Source organism: Trichomycterus rosablanca, chromosome 1, assembly GCF_030014385.1.
Source record: "Trichomycterus rosablanca isolate fTriRos1 chromosome 1, fTriRos1.hap1, whole genome shotgun sequence".
NCBI lineage: Eukaryota > Metazoa > Chordata > Actinopteri > Siluriformes > Trichomycteridae > Trichomycterus > Trichomycterus rosablanca.
Window position 1 is genome coordinate 84987612 of NC_085988.1, and position 24272 is coordinate 85011883.

Here is a 24272-nt window from a genome sequence, read left to right on the forward strand (position 1 = left end):
CCATGACTATGCCATGCAGTCAGGCAGTGTGGGTAAGACATGAACAGTGCAGAGGGGATGTTGGTCCGTCCTCAGAACGAGACCGTATCACCCCGGATGTGATCAGCTCCGTTACCTCGGGGCGTCGGCCTCGGTTCACGTAAGCACACACGGGACTGTAGGCGCCGCTGCCACAGATGAACAGGTGAGTTCTGTTATAGGGCTGAATGACCCGCAGGAAGTTTCCACACCCATGCTGCACAGAAAGAGAGAGAAGAGTGAGGAGTCAGCACCGGCGCGTTAGGAGCATAATCAGTTTTACTGATTTCTTTCATTCAGTTTTTATCCCCAGAACGCATTTCCTTGTAAAAGAAAAAAAAAAAAAAATTATGTTTACTATATGGATCAAAGAATTATTATTATAATAACAGTTATTTTTATAATAATAATAATAAAAATATTAATAATAATAATAATAATTATTATTATTATTATTATTATTATTTTTATTATTATCATTATTAATTATTGTTATTATTTTTATTATTATTATTATTATTGTTATTATTATTTTTTATTATTAATATTATAATTAATGTTATTATTATTACTATAAATTATTATTATTGTTAATTTTATTATTATTATTATTGTTATTATTATTATTGTTATTATTATTATTATGTTTAATATTATTATTATGGTTATTATTATAATGGTAATTATTATTATTATTATTATTACTATTGTTGTTATTATTATTATTATTATTATTTTATTATTGTTATTGTTATTATTATTATTATTACGGTTAATATTAGTTATTGTTAGTATTACTATTATTTTTATTATTATTATTACTATTATTATTATTATTAATATTATTACTATTATTATTATTACTATTATTTTTATTATAATTACTATTATTATTATTATTATTTTATCATTATTATTATGGTTAATATTAGTTATTATTATTATTATTACTATTATTTTTATTATTATTATTACTATTATTATTATTAATATTATTACTATTATTATTATTACTATTATTTTTATTATAATTACTATTATTATTATTATTATTTTATCATTATTATTATGGTTAATATTAGTTATTATTATTATTACTATTATTTTTATTATTATTATTACTATTATTATTATTATTATTATTATTATTATTACTATTATTATTATTATTATTATTATTACTATTATTAATAATATTATTACTATTATTATTACTATTATTATATTATTATTATTATGGTTAATAAAACTGTTATTATTATTATTATTGTTATTACTATGGTAAGTATTACTGTTGTTAATATTATTACTCTGTGGTTTCATGGTGATTAAAGTTGTTTAAATGTTGCGTTGTTTAAATTCCTCTTAAAACCATTAGTGTGGGAGATACATCACCTCAGATCATGTGTGTGTGTGTGTGTGTCAAGGACGGATTAAGGATAGTCTGGGCCCCTGGGCAAAGAGTTGCTCAGTTAAGTGTGTGTATGCATTCAAACTGCTTGAAATTGCTTGTCTTAAACTTAAATAATTGCAAAATTGCTAAATTAATTTGTGTCTCTGCGCTTAAGAGAAATTGAACATAATAATTTTGAAACAATACAAATTCAGAAACATTAAGTAAGGGCCTGAATCGCATATTTGCAACAAAACGTCTGTTATGAAATCTGGTAGCTTGCCTGGCAATTTGTAGGTCCCTAGAAAGTCAAGGAGCCATGGTAAACGACTTCTATGGAAGTCAAGGGCCCCATAGCAGGGGCCCTCGTGATCAAGGGCCCTCTAATGGTATGCCCTGCTCTTCTCTAGGGCCCCCTGGTAGGGGCTCTCATAACCAGGGCCCTCTAAAAATATGCCCCCCTCTTTCCTAGGACCCCTAATAGCAAGAAGTCGAAGTCAGAGCAGTGCCACAACGCCTCATCCATTTTCATAAGGGGCCCAAAAGCATGGCTAGGGCCCAAAAGCATGGCTAGGGCCCCCACAAGCATGGCTAGGGCTCAAAAGCATGGCTAGGGGCCCCAAAAGCATGGCTAGGGCCCCCAAGAGACCCTGGGGTCAAAGTCCATAATAGTCAGAGGATCCTTAAAATGGAGGGCCCTCGGAAATAAAAATATATTGTATCATAAATGTTGATAGGCATCGCAAAATGTTTTGGGCCAGGGCCCCCCCGGGACGCCCTGACCTCAAGGGCCCCTGGGCGCTGGCCCCACTGGCCCGGTCAGTAATCCAGCCATGGTGTGTGTGTGTGTGTGTGTGTGTGTGTGTGTTTCTGCCACTAATTATATTTGTTTATAACGTTTTGGAGGAAAATGATGTGTGGGAGTAACACACTCACCCTCTCTCAAACACACACACACACACACACACACAAACACACACACACACACAGAGTAAAACATTATGATTCCTTACAGTTGGATCTTTTCCAGCCATCTGACACTCTTCGATCTTCACAGTGGATGCCGGCCAGAAGATCTGTAAACAATATACACTGTTAAACCAAATAATTATATAAAAATACAAATAATAAAGATATAATGTGTTTTAATAGAACTGTACAGTATTACATGTGTAGTGTCGTGTCTGTAGCGGCCAGCAGGGGGCGTGGAGGTGCAGGTTCACTGATATAGGCACTGACTGGGTTCGGTTTCTCTGTCCTGGTTTGTACATCTCTGGTTTTATTACTTTATTATTTTGGCCTCTTTAAGGCAATTATTCCCCTCTCACCCCCTCCTCACCCTCACTGCAGGGTGTTAATGGAGGGTGTTAATGCAGGGTGTTAATGACGAGCTCCGTCCAGTGTTTGTTTGTAAATGGTTTCATTACTGCACTAATGATTCTCTCTGACTGTCACTAATGGACTCTCTGAACACATTTCACACCTCGTACCTGACTGTTAGCGCTCTGATAGAGTAATTACAAGCTCAGGAGTTTAATTATACCTATAATCAGGGCTCAGGGACGCTGTGCTCACGTTTACAGATATATAACGTTTTATATTTATTTATGAGACAGATCAGGAATGTAATAACATCAGACATTTCTACATTTGGCAGAACAGTGAAGCAGCGATTTGGGTTCTGGTGTTCTGGGTTTCCATCCTCACCACTTGTTTCTGTATTTAAGAAGTTTTGTATGTTCTTCCCCTTCTATGTGACCCTTTTTTGGATTGACTGCCCTAAAACACCCTGAGGTGTGAGTGGGTATGTAAACTGATATGTGTGTTGTGCTTGGTGATATATTGGTGCCACGCCCAGGCTCTATCCTGCCCTGTGTTCAGTGTATTCAGGTGGCACCTGACCCACCATGACCCTGTTCAAGACTAACTGAGTGTGGGGGTAAGTGAGTGAGTGAGTGAATAAATTGTAAAAGTGAGTGAGTGAGTGAGAGAGTGAGTGGATGAATTAATAAGTGAATAAGTAAATGATTGAGTAAGCGAGCAAGTGAGTGAATGAGTGAGAATATAAATGAATGAGTGAGTGAGCGAGTGAGTGAGTGAGCAAGCGAGTGAGTGAGTGAATGAGTGAGTGAATGAATAAAAAAGTAAATGAGTGAATGATTGAGTGAATTAATGAGTGAGAATATAAATGAATTAGTGAGAGAGCGAGTGAGTGAGTGAGTGAGAGAATGAATGAATAAGTGAATAAGTTATGAAGTGAATTAGTAAATGAGTAAATGATTGAGTGAGTGAGCGAGTGAGTGAATAAGTGAGAATATAAATGAATGAGTGAATGAATGAATAAGTGAATGAATAAGTGACTGAATGAGTGAGTAAGTGATCGAGTAAGCGAGCGAGTGAGTGAGTGAATGATTGAGTAAATGAATGAACAAGTAAATGAGTGAGTATGTGAGTGAGTGAATAAATAAGTAAATGAATGAGTGAGTGAATGAGTGAGTGAATGAATGGGTGAGTGAATGAATAAGTGTGTAAGTGAGTGAGTGAATGAATTATTAAGTGAATGGGTGAGTGAGTGAATGAGTATGTAATTGAATAGTTAAGAGTAACACCCTGTAAGTGACTGACTCCTGGTCCTGGATGTATTACCTCTTTGTGTTTTGAGGTGACCACCTGACACACTGCGACTCTGACCAGGATGAATGAATGAATGGATGAACGAGTGAACAGTAATGTGATCATTGTGAGCAGATTCTGACCTTCAGAGTTCCGTGAGTGATGTTGTTGATGTCCATGGAGATCAGGTGATCCTTACAGCCCACGTACATCCGATCCTGATCCTCGTCCACGTACAGGATCCGGTAATCCATCGGCTTCTCCGACAGACTGTAGAACTCCAGAGAGTGGATCAGCTGCAGCTCTGCAACACCAACACCGACCAGCAGTGTTACACACACTTCAAAAGTATCCGGACGCCTGACCACGAGCATGTCGGACGTCCTGTTTAAATCAGAGTGAGCTCGGTGTGGTCCATTCAGCTAGAACAACAACTGCTAAGTATGTCTGTGGGAATTTGTTCCCATTCAGTTAAAAGATACCAGCATTTGTATGGCTGGACACTTGGGGCTGAGGTCAGGGTCAGTTTCACATCATGACTGGTTTAGTAAACGGGGCCCTTTGGTGTCTGTGGGGCCCCTTCTGATGTGCTGTAGAATAATGATAAACACTGAGGGCCCCTCACTAAACCATCTCAGTCCAGGAGAAGCAAACTCATGAATATTCATCTACATACCAGTCTGCTGCTCCGCCCCGACCACCACCCCACCCCCCACCGCCTCTCTCTTTATAATCTTGTCCTCTTTCTTTTGGCTCAACGTCACATGTTTACTCTCTCGAAAAGAGACGAGGGGAGAAGAGAAAAGAACAGAAGATAAGATAATACAAGCGAAAATAAGACAAGAGAAAAAAGCATAAGAGAAGAAAAAAGAAGAGAAAAGGAGAGAGAAGAACATAGAAAAGAAGAGAGGGGAGAGAAAAGAGAAGAGATAGAAAAGAAGAAAAGAGAAAAGAAGAGAAAAGAAAAGAAGTGACAAGAAGAGAAGAGAAAAGAAGAGAAGAAAAAAAGAACAGAAGAGGAGAGAGGGCAGACAAGAACACAAGAGAAGAGAAGAGAAGAGAAGAGAAGAAAAGAAAAGAGAAGAGAAGAGAAGAGAAGAGAAGAGAGGACCGACAAGAACACAAGAGAAGAGAAGAGAAGAGAAGAGAAGAGAAGAGAAGAGAAGAGAAGAGAAAAAAGCATAAGAAAAGAGAAAAGGAGAGAAAAGGAGAGAGAAGAACATAGAAAAGAAGAGAGGGGAGAGAAAAGAGAAGACAGAAGAAAAGAGAAGAAGATAGAAAAGAAGAAAAGAAGAAAAGAAGAGAAGAGATGAGAAGAGAAGAGAAAAGAACAGAACAGAAGAGAAGAGAAGAGAAGAGAAGAGAAGAGAGGACAGACAAGAACACAAGAGAAGAGAAGAGAAAGTAGAGAAGAGAAAAGAGGACAAAAAAGAACACAAAAGAAAAGAAGAGAAAAGAGGACAGAAAAGAACACAAAAGAAAAGAAGAGAAAAAAGGACAGACAAAAACACAAGAGAAGAGAAGAGAGGAGAGAAGAAGAGAAAAGAAAAGAAGAGATAGAGGAGAAACGAGGATATAAAAGATAAGAAAATAAAAAACAAGATAATAAGATAACAAGATAAGACAAGAGAAAGAAAATAAAAAAGAGAAGATAAGATACGAGAAAAGAACCTGAGAGGAGAAGAGAGAAAAGAAGAGACAGAAAAGAAAAAGCAGAGAAGAGAAATAATGAAAGAAGAGATAGATAAGAGGAGAAAAAGGATAAGAGAAACAGATGAGAAGAAAACAAGAAAAAAAAGAAATGAAGAGAAGATAAGAGAAGATAAAATAAAATAAGATGAGAAAAGAAGAGAACAGAAGAGAAGGGAAGAGAAAAGAGGACAGACAAGAACACAAGAGAAGAGAAAATGAAAGGAAAAGTGAAAAGAACGATGGAAGAACAAGAGAAGAGAAGAAAAAAAGAATAAGAGAACATATGAGAAAAACAGAAGTGAAGAGAAGAGTAACACACTCTGATAGAATGCAAATTCATCACAAGGTCTCGTCCATCCACCCCTCCTCATACAGCCCTCCTGCAGACGCCCGATTGGCTGATAGCACAGCTGAGGATTTGAACCCTGGAGCTCTGCAGTAGTGAAGCAGCGCTGCACCACCCGAGTACCTCCAGTTACTGTGATGAGGTGGAATCGTATCTCAGGGTGTGAATATTTACACCAATATCGGTTGGTTATGGGATGGATTTTTGACTGTAACTATTACCGGCAGCGTAAACGCGCCGCCGAGCGCAGAGCATTGAACAACGCGGGTTCATAACACCACACCACGCTGCACCGCGCTCTGTGTAGCATGATGAAGGGTTATAAAGCCTGAACGTGGCAGCGGCGCATTATTATTCAGATTCTTTAGCCGTGAGATCAGAACCGGCCGAGACTCAAACGCTTGTTTGTCACTTTTCACTTCCAGGAATCGGACAGAGAGTCACAGAGAAGTAAATGGCAGCACACACACACACACACACAGTACGGTTCATGTCCTGGATCAGTGACACTGGGGTTCCTAAATAGTAACCCAGAGTTTTTATCTTCTAGAGATGCACCGATACTGAAGTCTCCTCCACTATCGGCCGATACTGAGTACCGATACTGATTCTAACACTAAACAAAGTAAATAAATCCTTCATACCTGCTTATTCAATCTGTGTTGGAACGTTAAAGTTTAAATTAAAGGTGCCATTTTGTCGCCCTCTGCGGTCACTAGAAAGAATTTCAGATATAAATCCTCAGAAGGACGAGTAACAGGACTGTAACAAGAGACAGATTCCAAATAACAGTAAAATTGACCAATCATGTCGTCCCTTTGTTATCGCCAACTTGCTACCTTTATGGCAAGTTCCACTCGCTGTTCCAGCAGCAGTACTATCCGTCTGCAGGGCTGTGGGGGGCGTGTTCTGTAGGTGTTCTATATTTCTGCTATATTTATGGTTCAAACTACAGGGGAATTGGGGGGGGGGGGGGTATTAATACTAATTAATACTTGGAAATCTTCTGGATCTATAGATACCCATAATCAATCCACTCTTAAAACAAACAGGGTGAAAACATGAAAGCCAAAACAATGGAAACAGCTTTGGGTGACACTGCGTATGTTATTGTTAGTTCAAAAACAAAACTGGTAAAATTCTGACTAGTTTTCAGTTTTTTTAGACTCGGTTTCTGTATTTCCATCTTGAATGTTGTAATTGTGACCGCTGTCCACCATATGCAACACGTTCCAGTACAAAAGGAACCACAAAGTGTTTAAATAAAGCGATTATACACGAGGAACCAACAACAGATGAGAACAATCAACAACCAAACAAAAGGGTAACGAGAACTCAATGAGAAAACAACGACCATATAAGGAAAATACAGGAAACAATGACTATATAAGGAAAATAAAGGAAACAACGACCATATAAGGAAAGTACAGAAAACAACGACCATATAAGGAAAGTACAGAAAACAACAACCATATAAGGAAAGTACAAAAAACAACGACCATATAAGGAATGTACAGAAAACAATGACCATATAAGGAAAATAAAGAAAACAACAACCATATAAGGAATGTACAGAAAACAACGACCATATAAGGAAAGTACAGAAAACAACGACCAAATAAGGAAACTACAGAAAACAACAACCATATAAGGAAAGTACAGAAAACAACGACCATATAAGGAAAGTACAGGAAACAACGACCATATAAGGAATGTACAGAAAATGACCATATAAGGACAGTACAGAAAACAACAACCATATAAGGAAAGTACAAAAAACAACAACCATATAAGGAATGTACAGAAAACAATGACCATATAAGGAAAATAAAGAAAACATCAACCATATAAGGAATGTACAGAAAACAACAACCATAAAAGGAACATACAGGAAACAATGACCATATAAGGACAGTAAAGGATAGTATAAGGAATAGTGGTCCTACCATGGAGGTAGGATAAGAACTGTAGATAGCGATTAGCATCCGCCGTTATTTCTGTAAACAGAGTTTGCTAATAGGCAACGTAAAAGGATTCTTTATATACTTTGCAGCAACAGTTTAGGGAAGGACCTTTCCAGCATGACTGTGTCCCCCTCCAGTGTCCTGCACAGAGCCCTGACCTCAGCCCCGCTCAACAGCTCTAGGATGAACTGGAACACAGACTGATCAGTCAGCGCCCAGCCATACAAATGCTGTCATCTTTCAACTGAATAGGCACAAATTCCCACAGACACACTTCAAAATATTGTGAGAAGCTTCTCAGAACAAAAGACGAACAGAGATATGTCTAGACGTCTCTATTTTAATAGCATTTGTTTTTGAAACAGGGTGTCCAACAAGCTTACTGTAAGGTGTCCAAATACTTTTGGCCATGTAGTGTATTTTTACGTGATGTTTTTACTTCTGCTTTTACAGTATCAGCAAACCGAGTGAAAATATTCATCAGTCCTGCTGAGAGAAGCTGCCAAATTCTCCACTTATCACAAGTGCCTTTATTCCTGGCACCAGTGGCTCTTGTGTGAATGGATTCAGTCCCTGCAAACGAACCCTCATTCATCCAGAGCTCATTAGCTTCTACAGCTAGCCAAAAGTAAAAGACGGGCGGAGTCGAGTTGTCAGCCGCGTAAATAATCCCAGAGGCTCGTTACGACACCGGGGACTGGTGTTTTCTCTGAAGACGGAGAGGGTCACGCCACAAAGACGTGACTTTAAACCTCTGCCAAGCACCACCGGGTTTGGCACGGCTCAGGCTACCCGCTTTTAATGATGCCACACATAGCGCAGGGCACCAAGCTTCTGCCGGGAAACCTAAACACTCCAACGTTCTCCAGAGCAGCGCTCCACAACCTATAACACCGCAGACCGGTTTCATATAAGATATAATTTTACTGACCGGCCGAGCGGGAGGATTTAAAATTAAATTATATGATGATCTTACAGTTTTTCTCGATTGTTTACACACAAATACGGGCACTTCAGACACAATGACCACAACATGTAACTCATGCACCAACCCCCTGAACCAATTCTGCTAAACTACAAGCACAATTCCTGCTTTACACTCAAAATGCGGTTCTAAAACACACTTTTTTCAAAACACTACACACAATTTTCTGCATTTGGCACAATTTTCATGAAAAAAATCTCGTTTTCACAAGGAACACACTGTTATTCAAAACTCTAAAGTTAATTGCCCTACTATGCACACTGACTCATCACATGGGCAAACACCTGTCACACAGGTTTACAATTAGCAATCAGAGCTTTAGCATGAAAGGGCAACAGGTGAGCTCTTCTGTTTTGGAGCAATGGATGCCAACATTGGAAACAGAGGCAGAGACAGAGGAGTGAGAGTAAGAGGAGAAGGACGGGGAGGACGAGGAAGGCAAAGGAGGGGAAGGAATATCATTGGCCAGCGTGCCATTGTTGAAGTCCCTGGCCAGTGCGGAGGGAACATCACAATGTGTGCAGCAATTACCCACCATGGTGCATCCATCACCATGCTACCCTTGGCCCCTACAACACTGCCCATCTGATCACATTCCTGGACACCCTACACAACACACTCATTCCACCAGATCAGATAGACGGCCCAGAGCTGCTCAGGTACGTTGTCATTTGGGACAACGTAAGTTTCCACCGTGCTGCTCTGGTTTGTAACTGGTTCACTGCCCACTCACTCTTTTCAGTTGTTTATCTCCCTCCATATTCTCCATTCCTCAATCCTATTGAGGAATTTTTTTCTGCCTGGAGATGGAAAGTGTATGACCTGAATTCACAAACGCGTATACCCCTTCTCCGAGCTATGGAAGACGCATGTGGAGATATAGCAGTTGATGCTGTTCATGGCTGGATTCGCCATGCTAGGCGATATTTTCCCCGCGTCTTGGCCAGGGAAAACATTGTTTGTGATGTGGATGAGGTGCTGTGGCCAGCCCGAAACAGAAGAGAGGATGCAGCATAGTTTTTTTTTTTTTTTTACTGTAACTGTATACAGTAAATTCTTCTGTTGTTTTGTATGTAGACCACTGTATGTGCAACTTTGTGTTGGTTGGGATGTACACTGTGTACATTGTTTTTGTGGGAAAAATAAAATATATTTGTTACCGTGTATTTGTGTGTCCTGAGTATAAAAACAATATTCCAAAATATTTTACAACACACTTATGTATGTATGTACTGTCTGTAGTAAGTGTAACACTGAACAAAAAAAGGCCTAAGTCATCATGATGAATAGAGAAGAAGTGTTTTCCATTGATTATAGTGTTTTACATTGAGCACATCAGTGTTCAACTGGTGCTTATAAATGTCTATTCATATGATGGTTTGTGTGTGTCATCTGGAAACAAAATACCATTTTGAGAAGAGATAACATTGTTTTGAATGTAAAGTTTCATTTTGCAGGAGAATTGAGGGGTTTTGCCCATTGTGTGTGTGTTTTTTGATTTGTGTGTAGAGTTCTGAGAGTATGAGGCATGCTTTCAGAAAATGTGTGTAAACAATCGAGAAAAACTGTAATAAAAAACACAAAGTGCAGAACAATAATAATACTGCTCACCAACGATGGAGGATCAGTGAGAACCCTGAGACTATAAGAGAAGACAAGAAAAGAGACAGAAGAAAAAAGAAGAGAAGACGAGAGAAGATAAAAGAAAAGAAGAGAAGATAAAAGAAAAGAAGAAACAGAACAGAAAAGAAGATAGCAGAAGACAAAATAGGACAATAGAAGAGGATAGAAAATAAGAGAAGAAGAAAAAGAAGAGCAGAGAACATAAAGGAAGAGAAGAGAAGACAAAATAAAACAAGAGAAAATAGAACAAGAGAAGAGGATAGAAAAGAAGAGAAGAGAAAAGAAGAGACAGAAGAGAAAAGAAGAAAAGAGCAAAGAAGAGAAGAGAAAAAAAGAGAAGAAAAGAAAAAAGAAAAGAAGAGAAGAGAAGAGAAGAGAAGAGAAGAGAAAAGAAGAGAAGACGAGAAGAAAAAAAAAGAGAAGAGAGGAGAAGAAAAAAGAAGAGAAAAGAAAAGAAGAGACTGAAGAGAAAAGAAGAAAAGAGCAAGGAAGAGAAGAGAAAAAAGAGAAGAAAAGAGAACAGAAGAAAAGAGAACAGAAGAGAAAAGAAGAGAGAGAAGACAAAAGAAGAGAAGAGAAGAGAAGAGAAAAGAAGAGAAAAGAAGAGAACAGAAGAGAACAGCAGAGAAGAGAAAAGAAGAGAAGAGAAGAGAAGAGAAGAGAAGAGAAGAGAAAAGAAGAGAAGAGAAAAGAAGAGAACAGAAGAGAACAGCAGAGAAGAGAAAAGAAGAGAAAAGAAGAGAAAAGGAGAGAAGAGAAGAGAAGAGAAGAGAAAAGAAAAGAAGAGAAGAGAAAAGAAGAGAACAGAAGAGAACAGCAGAGAAGAGAAAAGAAGAGAAAAGACGAGAAAAGAAGAGAAAAGGAGAGAAAAGACGAGAAAAGAAGAGAAAAGGAGAGAAAAGACGAGAAAAGAAGAGAAAAGGAGAGAAGAGAAGAGAAGAGAAAAGAAAAGAAGAGAAGAGAAAAGAAGAGAACAGAAGAGAACAGAAGAGAAGAGAAAAGAAGAGAAAAGAAGAGAGAAGAGAAGAGAAGAGAAGAGAAGAACAGAAGAAGAAGAAGAGTAAAACACTCCTGATTGGACGCCAATTCATTGTGAGGTCTCGACCGTCCGCCCTCCTCAGACGTGTAGACGCCCGACCGGCTGATAGCACAGCTGAGGATTTGAACCCTGGAGCTCAGCAGTAGTGAAGCAGCGCTGCACCACCCGAGTACCTCCAGTTACTGTGATGAGGTGGAATCGGTTCCTGATGGGGCGTGTCTCCGGGCGTTTGTTGCTTATTTTAAGACGACTGAGGGACGGGGAAGGGACGGTGCCAGTGACGGGCAGGACCACCCAGGACCGAGTGAGTAAAGAGTCGTCAGCCCGTCTGTCACCTCTACATTACCCACGATCCTCCCTGTCCTCTATAGGATCGTATGTAGGATAGAGTGGTGCTGTTTTTTCTTTAACTGACATTGTAATGTGCGCTACACTGCCAAAAGTATGTGGACGCCTGACCATGAGCTCGTCGGAAGTCCCTCACTCCCTCTTTCCTTTGTAGCTTTAATATCGTCCAGTCTTCTGGGAAACCTTTCTACAAGACTTTGAAGGTAATGTGTCTGTGGGAATTTGTGCCCATAATGAGCCAATAAAGTCAGGCACTGATGTTGGAAGAGAAGAGAAGGTCTGGCTCACAATCCCTAAAGTGTTGAGTTGGGTTGATAGAGAAAGGGAACTTCCCCAAACTGTTGTGTGACAACCCAAGCAGTTGAGGGTTAAGAGCCTCGCTCAAGGGTCTAACAACGGCATATGTGGGGCATGAACCTGCAACCTTGTGATCACTAGTCCAGTACCTTAACCACTGTGCTACCCAATGATAGAAGGTAACATGTATCATTTACTCTATATCATTTTATACACCTGTCAGCAATAGATGTAGCAAAAACAACTAAATTCAGTCATTAGGAGGGGTGTCCATATACTTCTTGCCATGTAGTGTGCCACAGCCTGTCTCAGTACCGTTGCTGAACACGTGCTTCCTTTTATGGAAACAACAGCTCACTGTAGTTCAGTGGAGTTCAGTGGTCTCCAGGACCAGGTCCAGCAGAGCTTGGCAAAGAAATATTGGGATGCAATCATGCCAACGGGGTGTCCAAATCCCAAAGTACTCACAGTATATTGTGTGTGTGTGTTAAGTGTGTGTGAGTTTATGTATTGTGAGTGTGTTAAGGGTGTGTAAGTTTATGTAAACATTTAACACACAATACATACACTCACCCACACAAATCATAAAAACACACTTAACACACACACACACAATACAAAAACTCACACACACACAATACATAAACACACACACTTAACACACACAATACATAAACACACACACAACACACACAATACATAAACACACACACTTAACACACACAATACATAAACACACACACAACACACACACAATACATAAACACACACACACACTTAACACACACAATACATAAACAGACACAATACATAAATACACACACACTTAACACACACACACAATACATAAACTCACACACACAATACATAAACTCACACACACTTAACATACACACAATACATAAACTCACACACACACACAACACACACAATACATAAACACACACAACACACACAATACATAAACTCACACACACTTAACACACACACACAATACATAAACACACACACACTTAACACACACACACACAATACATAAACTCACACACAATACATACACACACACACACTTAACACACACACAATACATAAACACACACACAACACACACAATACATAAACTCACACACACTTAACACACACACACAATACATAAACACACACACACAACACACACACACAATACATAAACACACACACTTAACACACACACACACAATACATAAACTCACACACACAATACATACACACACACACACACACTTAACACACACACAATACATAAACACACACACTTAACACACACAATACATAAACACACACACTTAACACACACAATACATAAACACACAAATCTTTGGGACGTGAATACGCCAGTGCCAATCTGATGACTCGCAGTGCCCCCCAAACCAAGAGTAGGTCCGGTTACAGCCTGGTGTACATGCGAGTGTTGTTTATGATCCCAGCAGGACCTGAAACTCAACCCCGCGTCCCCCCTTCTGTACGACCACTTCGCCCCAATTAGCACTGTGTCCACTCTTCATGTATTCACATGTCAGCGACCCCTCCCTGCCAGGCTACACCGCGACCTCTGACCTTATCTCCAGACCCGCGACACGCCAATGACTGAGCTGTACTTAACACTGGCCGAAGAGCCGAAGAGCTTCGGGGATGAGTGGGGGGGGGGGGGAAGGCACTAGGAATTTCCAGCAGCTTAATTTAGAGGACGTTTAACATGCTAGTCCACAACCGCTGAGACCGGGGTTCAAGTTTCCACGGCGTCACCGACCCGGCTGCGTCTCAATCCTTTGATTAGCATGACTCCAGGTTCAGATCTGCATTCTGGACGTCGATCTGGCCTGCACAGAGCCCTGACCACAACCCCGAACTCCCAAAGCTTGTGGAAAGCCTAATGGTTCAGTGTTCAACTCACACACAGTACATACACTCACACACACTTAACACACACACACTACATACACTCACACACACTTAACACACACACAAGACATACACTCACACACACAATACATAAACTCACACACACACAAAACATACGCTTACACACACTTAACACACACACTACATACACTCACACACACACAACACACACACACTACATATACTCACACACACTTAACACACACACAATACATACACTCACACACAATACATACGCTCACACACACAATACATAAACTCACACACACACAATACATACACTCACACACACAACACACACACACTACATACACTCACACACACTTAACACACACACAATACATGAACTCACACACAATACATACGCTCACACACACAATACATAAACTCACACACACAATACATACACTCACACACACTTAACACACACAATACACACACACAATACATACATTTACACACACAATACATACACATACACACAACACACACACAATACATACACTCACACACAATACATAAACTCACACACACAATACATACACTCACACACACTTAACACACACAATACATACACACACAATACATACATTTACACACACAATACATACACACACACACTTAACACACACACAATACATACACTCACACACAATACATACATTCACACACACAATACATAAACTCACACACACACAATACATAAACTCACACACACAATACATACACTCACACACACTTAACACACACACACTACATACACTCACACACACTTAATACACACACAATACATACACTCACACACAATACATAAACTCACACACACACTACATACACTCACACACACTTAATACACACACAATACATACACTCACACACACTTAACACACACACAATACATACACTCACACACAATACATACATTCACACACACAATACATAAACTCACACACACAATACATACACAATATCACACACAATACATACACACACACACACTTAACACACACTACATACACTCACACACTTAACACACACACAATACATAAACACACACACACAATACATACATTTACACACACAATACATAAACTCACACACACTTAACACACACACAATACATACACTCACACACAATACATAAACTCACACACACAATACATTCGCTCACACACACAATACATAAACTCACACACACAATACATACACACACACACTTAACACACACACAATACATACACTCACACACAATACATACATTCACACACACAATACATAAACTCACACACACTTAACACACACACAATACATACACTCACACACAATACATACACTCACACACAATACATAAACTCACACACACAATACATACGCTCACACACACAATACATACATTTACACACACAATGCATACACACACATACACACACTTAACACACACACAATATACATGAACTCACACACACAATACATATGTTCACACACACTTAATACACACACAATACATACACTCACACACACAATACATACGCTCACACACACAATACATACACTCACACACACTTAACACACACACAATACATACACTCACACACACACTACATACACTCACACACACTTAACACACACACAATACATACACTCACACACAATACATAAACTCACACACACAATACATACGCTCACACACACTTAACACACACACAATACATACACTCACACACACAATACATACACTCACACACATACACACACAACACACACACAATACATAAACTCACACACACAATACATACGCTCACACACACTTAACACACACACACAATACATACACTCACACACACTTAACACACACACAATACATACACTCACACACACTTAACACACACACAATACATACACTCACACACACTTAACACACACACAATACATAACCTCACACACACTTAACACACACACATAATACATAAACGCACACACACAACACACACAATAAATAAACTCACACACACACTTAACACACATACAATACATAACCTCACACACACAACACACACAATACATAAACTCACACACACGATACATAAACTCACACACACTTAACACACACAATACATAAACTCACACACACTTAACACACACAATACATAAACTCACACACACACACAATACATAAACTCACACACACAATACCTACACTCACACATACTTAAAACACACACAATACATAAACTCACACACACAACACACACACAATACATAAACTCACACACACTTAACACACACAATACATAAACTCACACACACAACACACACACAATACATGTGTGTGTTAAGTGTAAGTTTATGTATTGTGCGTGTCTTAAGTGTGTGTGTGTGTGTGTGTGTGTGTTAAGTGTGTGTGAGTATGTATTGGTGTCCAAATTCTTTTGGCTTTTGAGTTTTAAAGACGTTGAGTTTCGAGGTATTTTTTCCCATAAGGATATATGTGAAACCTGTTAATGTGTCCATGGTCCAGTGGAGCTGCAGATATTTTAGTCTCATGTAAAATAATGAGGTTGTTTTTGACTCATAAACACTGAAAATAACACAAATATAATATAAACACACTGAAATACAATTACTAACAGTTAAACATCAATAACAATACAGTAAAAGCTGCACTTTAGTTTTACTTCTTTATTGTTTCCTGACGCTTCTTAATGGTGGAGATGCTTAATGTTGGAATACCGTATTCCCTTCAGCACTGGCGCATTCACATTTATTTCCTATGAAGTGTGACGGCGGTGCACAAACCTAACGTGACTTATTGTAGTAAAACAGCGAGTGAGGAATGTGATTAGTGGAGGAACTTATGAGCAGTAATAATGAAGAGAAGTTTAGTGCCCCTGTCTCCTTCTTTTACTACATTAAACCACGTTAAGCTTTATTTAGAACCAGAAGCGTTTTAGACTCTGGGAGAAGCTGATTCTGATTCTCACCATTTCTCAGAAGCTGGAGCTGTAACACAAGTTTAAAAGTGAAACAGGGAGGAGAATCCAGATAAACACAGATACACGTGGAGCTGTAACCCTGGATCTGATGGTTATTCCACACTGATGCAGATTCAGCTCATATTCACACTTGACGTTTAAGGTACAAATTTCTCCACGAAGGGCGTCGAGTTTCAAAGATTTCGAGTTTAGGGGACATCGAGTTACAAGGTACCGCCTTCAGCTTCATGTCTTGTTTCAGTGTGGTTCTGCTGACCCAGAACTTCTCCTCCTCTGGAGATATGGAGGAGAAGGTGGTTGAAGGAGATCTGGTGGGAGTGCTCCTCTGCGCTGTCTCTGTATGGAAAATTCATCTGCGTTCCCTCAAACCACAGACTGCAGCGTAGCAACTGTACGTCAAATACTCTCACCCCACAGACCCATGGAGCGCACACCTCAGCTCTCGGGTTCGGGTCAGGACGAACTAATTGGCAGGGTGCTGGAAAGGGTACGACAATTCCTTCTGATCTTCTGAGGAACGGGCGGCGCTCAGAAACAGGAACAGTGTTTTCGAGGGCGAATCAAACAAAGATCTATCTGGAACACCTTCTGGTTGGAGAAGTAGCAGAGCATAAGTCATGGATATTTGTAAGTTTGGAATGTTCCTGCTGGTGGTTTGGATGAGGCCGGGTTAGCAGAACACCCCGGTTCCTTGTGCACATCTGTATATCTCGTTATTTCAGAGATTCATCTTTGCAGACGTCTAACGAATGCAGGCTAATAAAAAAGTGGAACGTGGTGACTGCTAAAGTGGTGCATCACGTTAAGAGTCGTGTCCTTCTGCTTTGCCATGTTGGCCGGCAGAGGAGGCACGGAGGCGCCTCGTGATGTGTCAGTGTGCCTCGTGAGCATTAATTAACTCCAGGTGGAAGTTCTTCCATCTTCTATCCACTCTAAAAGCGTCCACGTGTATCTGAGTGTAGCTGGATTTTCCTCAGGCCACAGGATGGACATTTCAGCAGTAAAAAGAACTTATACTAGTGTGTAACACACACACACACACTTAACACACGCACATAATACATAAACACACACAACACACAATACATAATCTCACACACAATACATAAAGTCACACACACACCCTTAACACACACACTCAATACATAAACAAACACACTTAACACACAATACATAAACACACACAATACATAAACACAAACACTTAACACACAATACATAATCTCCCACACAATACATAAAGTCACACACACACCCTTAACACACACACCCAATACATAAACAAACACACTTAACACACAATACATAAACACACACAATACATAAACACAAACACTTAACACACAATACATAAACACACAATACAGAAACACACACACAATACAGAAACACACACAATACAGAAACAAACACACTTAACACACACAACACATAAACACACATAAAATACATAAACACAAACACACACACTTAACACTTACACACAATACATAAACTCACACAATACATAAACTCACACACAATACATAAACTCTCACACACATATATATAACACACACAGAATACATAAACGCACACACACACTTAACACACACAATACATAAACTCACACACACACTTAACACACACACACAATACATAAACTCACACACACATATATAACACACACAGAATACATAAACGCACACACACACTTAACACACACAATACATAAACACACACACACATATATAACACACACAGAATACATAAACGCACACACACACACAGTACATAAACTCACACACACATATATATAACACACAGAATACATAAACGCACACACACACTTAACACACACAATACATAAACTCATACACACTCACTTAATACACACACAATACATTAACTCACATTTAACACACACACAATACATAAACTCACACACACTTGCACATTCACAAACATACATACACTAACACACAGAAAACTCACTCACACCCACACCCACAAACACACAATACATAAACTCACTCACACACAATACATGAACTCATACACACACTTAACACACATACATAAACTCAAACACACTTGCACATACACATACATACATAATCTAACACACCAAACCCATTTACACACACATACACATACACACACTCACACATGCACACACATACACAATCACACACACTCACAAACTCACACACACACAGACACATACACATACATACATACACTAACACACACAAAACTCACTCACACCACCACCACCCCACACACACATACACACAAACAGTCACACACACATACTTGCACACTCAGACACTCACACACGTACAAACAACCACACACACAACCAGCACAGTCTTGTTCCCTGGACTCCTTATTCGTTTTATATCTCAGTTGTTATATAAACCCAACACTCCTAACTGTATATCAGAACATGTTTTTACCTCATCATTCATTCAGTACCATGTACTGGTTCACACTCATCTTATCTTCGGTCCCGTCCTCCTCATTTACTTTAGATTAGAAATGTCTCTTGTATTTAAGGTTTTTTTTTTTATCTGCACTGTGTTTATAGTGGTGTTTGCACTTGTGTGCACTGTGTTGCACCCTGGTCCTGATTCTGGTCCTGAAGGACCATTGTAGCTGAAATGACAATAAAACCTCTTGAACTTGAACTTAAATTGAGAAAAGTTTGGTGTTCCTTAAACATTGTTTTAGTACGATAAGTCACGTTAAGCTTTGTTTGTAAGGTTCGAGTCAGGGGCAAACTGGGTCAAAGTTCAGCTGCGAAATCAGTTCTGCTTCTGATCTAAATGCTCCCTGATATTCCTAACAGATCTGCACACTGATGAATCTGTAGAACGTTTTAGCATCTCCACGCTCCTCCGTGAGCGGCGGTCTGAATAAACGCTGGTCCAACATTCTCTCCACTGTGACTGATATTAAAATCAGACGCTTTTTTGAAGAGGCTTCAGAAATATGCCGAGAATTTCCACTAAACGTTTGAGGGGTGAAACTTCTCTTTACTCTGCGGCTCTCGCCAGACCTCAGGATCTGTAAAGTGCATGATTCAGCTGTAACTACAGAGCCAGACCTCACCACACACACACACTCACACACACACACACACACTCACACACACACTCACACACACACACACACACACTCACACACACATTTACATTTCTGGCATTTAGCACACGCTTTTATCCAAAGCAACTTCCAATTTGAGCAGTTGAGGGTTAAGAGCGTTGAGGGTCAGGGGCCCAACAGTAACAGCTTGGCAGTGGTGAGGCTTGAACCAACAACCTCTTGGTTGCTAGTCTGGTACCTTCACCTCTGAGCTATTACAGAGTACAATAAATTATTCCACACAAATGAAAATTGGAATAAAGGTATCGGGTATTAGGCGAAAGTATTGGGTACTGGGACAAACGTATTGGGTACTGGGACAAAGCATGAATAATGGGACAAGGTTTTGGATTTTGGGACAATGTTTTAAGTATTGAAATAAAGGTATTTGGTACTGAGACAAAGTGGTGGGTATTAGGATTTTAGGGTTTTTTAGGGTTTTAGGTATTGGGACAAAGCATGAGTATTAAAACAAACGTATAGGGTATTGGGACAAAAGTATTGGGTAAAAGTTTTGTGTACTGGGACAAAGTATTGGGTATTGGGGCAAATCATGAGTATTAAAACAAAAGTATTGGGTATTGAGACAAAGTTTTAGGTATTTGGACAAAGTTTTACGTATTGGGACAAAGCATGAGTATTGGGACAAAGTATTGGGTATTGGGACAAAGTTTTAGGTATTGGGACAAGGTTTTGGGTATTGAGACAAAGTATTGGTATTGGGAAAAAGTATGAATACTGGGACAAAAGTATAGGATATTAGGACAAAGTTTTGGGTATTGGAACAAGGTTTTGGATATTGGAACAATGTTTTAAGTATTGGGACAGGTATTGGTATTGGGACAAAGTATTGAGTATTGGGACAACGTTTTAGGTATTGGGACAGGTATTGGGACAAAGTATTGATTATTGGGACAAACTACTGGTATTGGGACAAAGCATGAGTATTGGGACAAACTAATTGGGTATTGGGACAAAGGTATTGGGTTTTGGGACAAAGTTTTAGGTATTGGGACAAAAGTACTGGGTATTGGGACAAGAGTATTGAGTAATGAGACAAAGTATTAGGTATTGGCACAACAGTACTGGGTATTGGGACAAAACTGTTCAGTATTGGGACAAAAGTAATGGGTATTGGGACAAAGGTATTTGGACAATGGTTTTGGTATTAGGACATAGTATTCTGTACTGGGACAAAAGTATTGGGTAATGAGACAAAGTATTGGGTATTGGGACAAAAGAATAGGGTTTTGGGACAGGTATTGATATTGGGACAAAACTATTGGGTATTGGGACAAAGTATGATTATTGGGACAAAAGTATTGGGTATTGAGACAGACAAAGGTATTGGGTAGTGGGACACAAGATTGGGACAAAAGTACTGGCTATTTCTACAAAGTATTGGGTATTGGGACAAAGTTTTAGGTATTGGGACAAAGTATGATTATTGGGACAACAGTATTGGGTATTGGGACAAACGTATTGAGACAAAAACAATATAACAGTATAAGAGTGTTTAGGGTGCTGAACATGTGATCAGAAGGTCCCAACCACCGACACCCAGCCACTGTTGGGCCCTTAAGCGTGACTCTTAACCCTCAACTGCTTAAAAGCGTCTGCCAAATGCTGAATCACCGCTGAGATTAGGTGTGATATTTAGGGGTGTAGACGAGTCTGTTAGACAGTCCAGATTCATTTTTGTAGATTTTGGGTTTAAATCTGCTGCATTTGCTCCAGATAAAACAAAACCGAGGTTATAAAATCAAAAATATGAAAGAGTGAACGTGGATCTAAAGTCTCCGCTGGTTGTTCTCCAACATGACGCACTGATTAAGAGCGCGGAACACATCTGAGTGGATCATTCACACCCACCAGCTAATCCAAACGAGGACTGTGGACGCGATGAACTCACCGACAATAACAGGGCTTGTTTCAAAACCACAGCAAAAGAGACAAACTCGACCAGACAAACATCTACATGACGACCAAAACGCTAATCAGAAATTTAAACACTACTCAGCATGGATCTGAACAAACTCAATGCGATGCCTACGACACTTAGGGTCTGTCCAAAAACCTAGCAATCTCTCTACACAGACACATTTCCCGAGAAGAGGGCATGTCTAAATTCTTAGATCCCTTAAAATGCTCCCACTGAGGCTCCTTAATTCTGAGTGATAATCTGACTGAATGACGAGGGAGCGTCCAACGCCTCCTCCTCAGGTGTGATGACATCCAAGATGGCGCCGCAGATGGCGACACTGGTTAGGAGCTCCGTAGTGCTTTGTTTGTTTTTGTTTGTTTGTTCAGGCAGTTCATGCCACCAGGTATATTTCCTGATTTTTCATTTTCGGACAGTTTTTTGGACATTTTGGTCAGCGGAGCGGCTGCGCTCCTGAGCAGACGCAGGCGGATGCGCAGACGTGGGAAGCGCGCCGGAGCGCTCGTCAAACTCAGACAGCGCAGACTTCGTACACCGCTACCCAGCATCCACATGACAAACCTTCGCTCTTTAGGAAATAAAATGGACGAACTTTCACTGTTAAACCGTACCAACAAGGACTTTTCTCTCTCTGCTGTACTGTGCTTCACTGAGACCTGGCTCACCGATTCCGTCCCGGACAGCGCGCTCCACCTGCACGGCTTTCATCTCCACCGAGCGGACCGCGACGCGGAGCTTTCCGGCAAGAAAAAAGGTGGCGGAATTTGCTTTTATATCAACCAAGGCTGGTGTACAGATGTGACAGTGTTAATGAGAACATGCAGCCCTAATCTGGAATCACTTTTCTTGAACTGTAGACCGTTTTATTGTCCGCGGGAGTTTTCATCAGTTGTGCTTGTTGCTGTTTACATTCCACCTCAAGCGTGCGCGCGCGAGGCACTGAGCGCACTCGCTGATCAGATCCTCAGCGCCGAGCACAAACACACAGACTCTGTTTTCATCATCTTAGGGGACTTTAACAGAGCAAAACTTAACAACGAACTACCTAAATACAGACAGCATGTTACCTGTCCCACCAGGGAGAGCAACATTTTAGATCACTGCTATACTGTATTTAAAGGTGCGTACCGCTCTGTCCCTCGTGCAGCACTGGGACTATCTGACCACTGTTTAGTTCATCTTCTCCCGACCTACAGACAGAAGCTCAAGTGTGCCAAACCTGTGGTCAGCACGGTGAAGAAATGGACTAATGAGGCTAAAGTAAGGCTTCAGGACTGCATGGAATTAACAGACTGGTGTGTGTTTGATGATGCCACAAGCAGCCTGGATGAATACACGGACACTGTGACCTCATACATCAGCTTTTGTGAAGACATCTGTGTTCCCACCAGGACTCGCATTAAATATAATAATGACAAGCCCTGGTTTAATGCCAAATTGAAACAGCTGCGCCGGTCTAAGGAGGTAGCATATAGAAGTGGGGATCGGGCGCTGTACAACCAGGCAAGGAACATCCTAACCAAAGAGATCAAGGCTGCAAAGAAGAACTACTCCAACAAGCTAAGCAGTATGATGTCCACAAATGAGCCATCAACCGCCTGGAGGTGTCTGCAGAACATCACCAGCTACAAAAGGCCACCTACACAGAAAATGGGAGATCGTCAACTGGCCGACGACCTTAACAGATTCTACTGCAGGTTTGAACAGCCCAGCAACGAGCTCCCATCCAACACCACTTCACACCCATCCGACTATCAGCCACCCATCCAGCCTGCCCTGAAGATCTGCGAGGAAGACGTGCTGAGATTTTTAAAAAAACAGAAAGTCAAGAAAGCCCCAGGTCCTGATGGAATCTCTCCCTCCTGCCTGAGGACCTGTGCAGACCAGCTTGCACCTGTCTTCACTAAGATCTTCAACAGATCACTGGAGCTGTGTGTGGTTCCATCCTGTTT

The 24272-nt window shown here is 40.2% G+C and overlaps 1 protein-coding gene across 2 annotated transcripts in view; it reads right to left on the reverse strand.

Annotated features, from left to right (window-relative positions):
- The window catches only part of sema3c (sema domain, immunoglobulin domain (Ig), short basic domain, secreted, (semaphorin) 3C), a 68356-nt gene that overhangs the window by 20786 nt on the left and 23298 nt on the right, over nt 1-24272 (reverse strand). The window contains exons 1-4 of one of the 2 annotated variants that reach the window (XM_062996990.1): nt 6036-6148; nt 4168-4328; nt 2425-2487; nt 116-235 (exon numbers count right to left, since the gene is read on the reverse strand). In XM_062996990.1, the coding sequence (XP_062853060.1) occupies nt 116-235; nt 2425-2487; nt 4168-4328; nt 6036-6087 (396 nt within the window). In that variant the 5' untranslated portion in view covers nt 6088-6148. Of the gene's footprint in view, nt 1-115; nt 236-2424; nt 2488-4167; nt 4329-6035; nt 6149-24272 lie in introns of those variants that run through there. The other variant, XM_062996981.1, reaches the window with a different exon arrangement.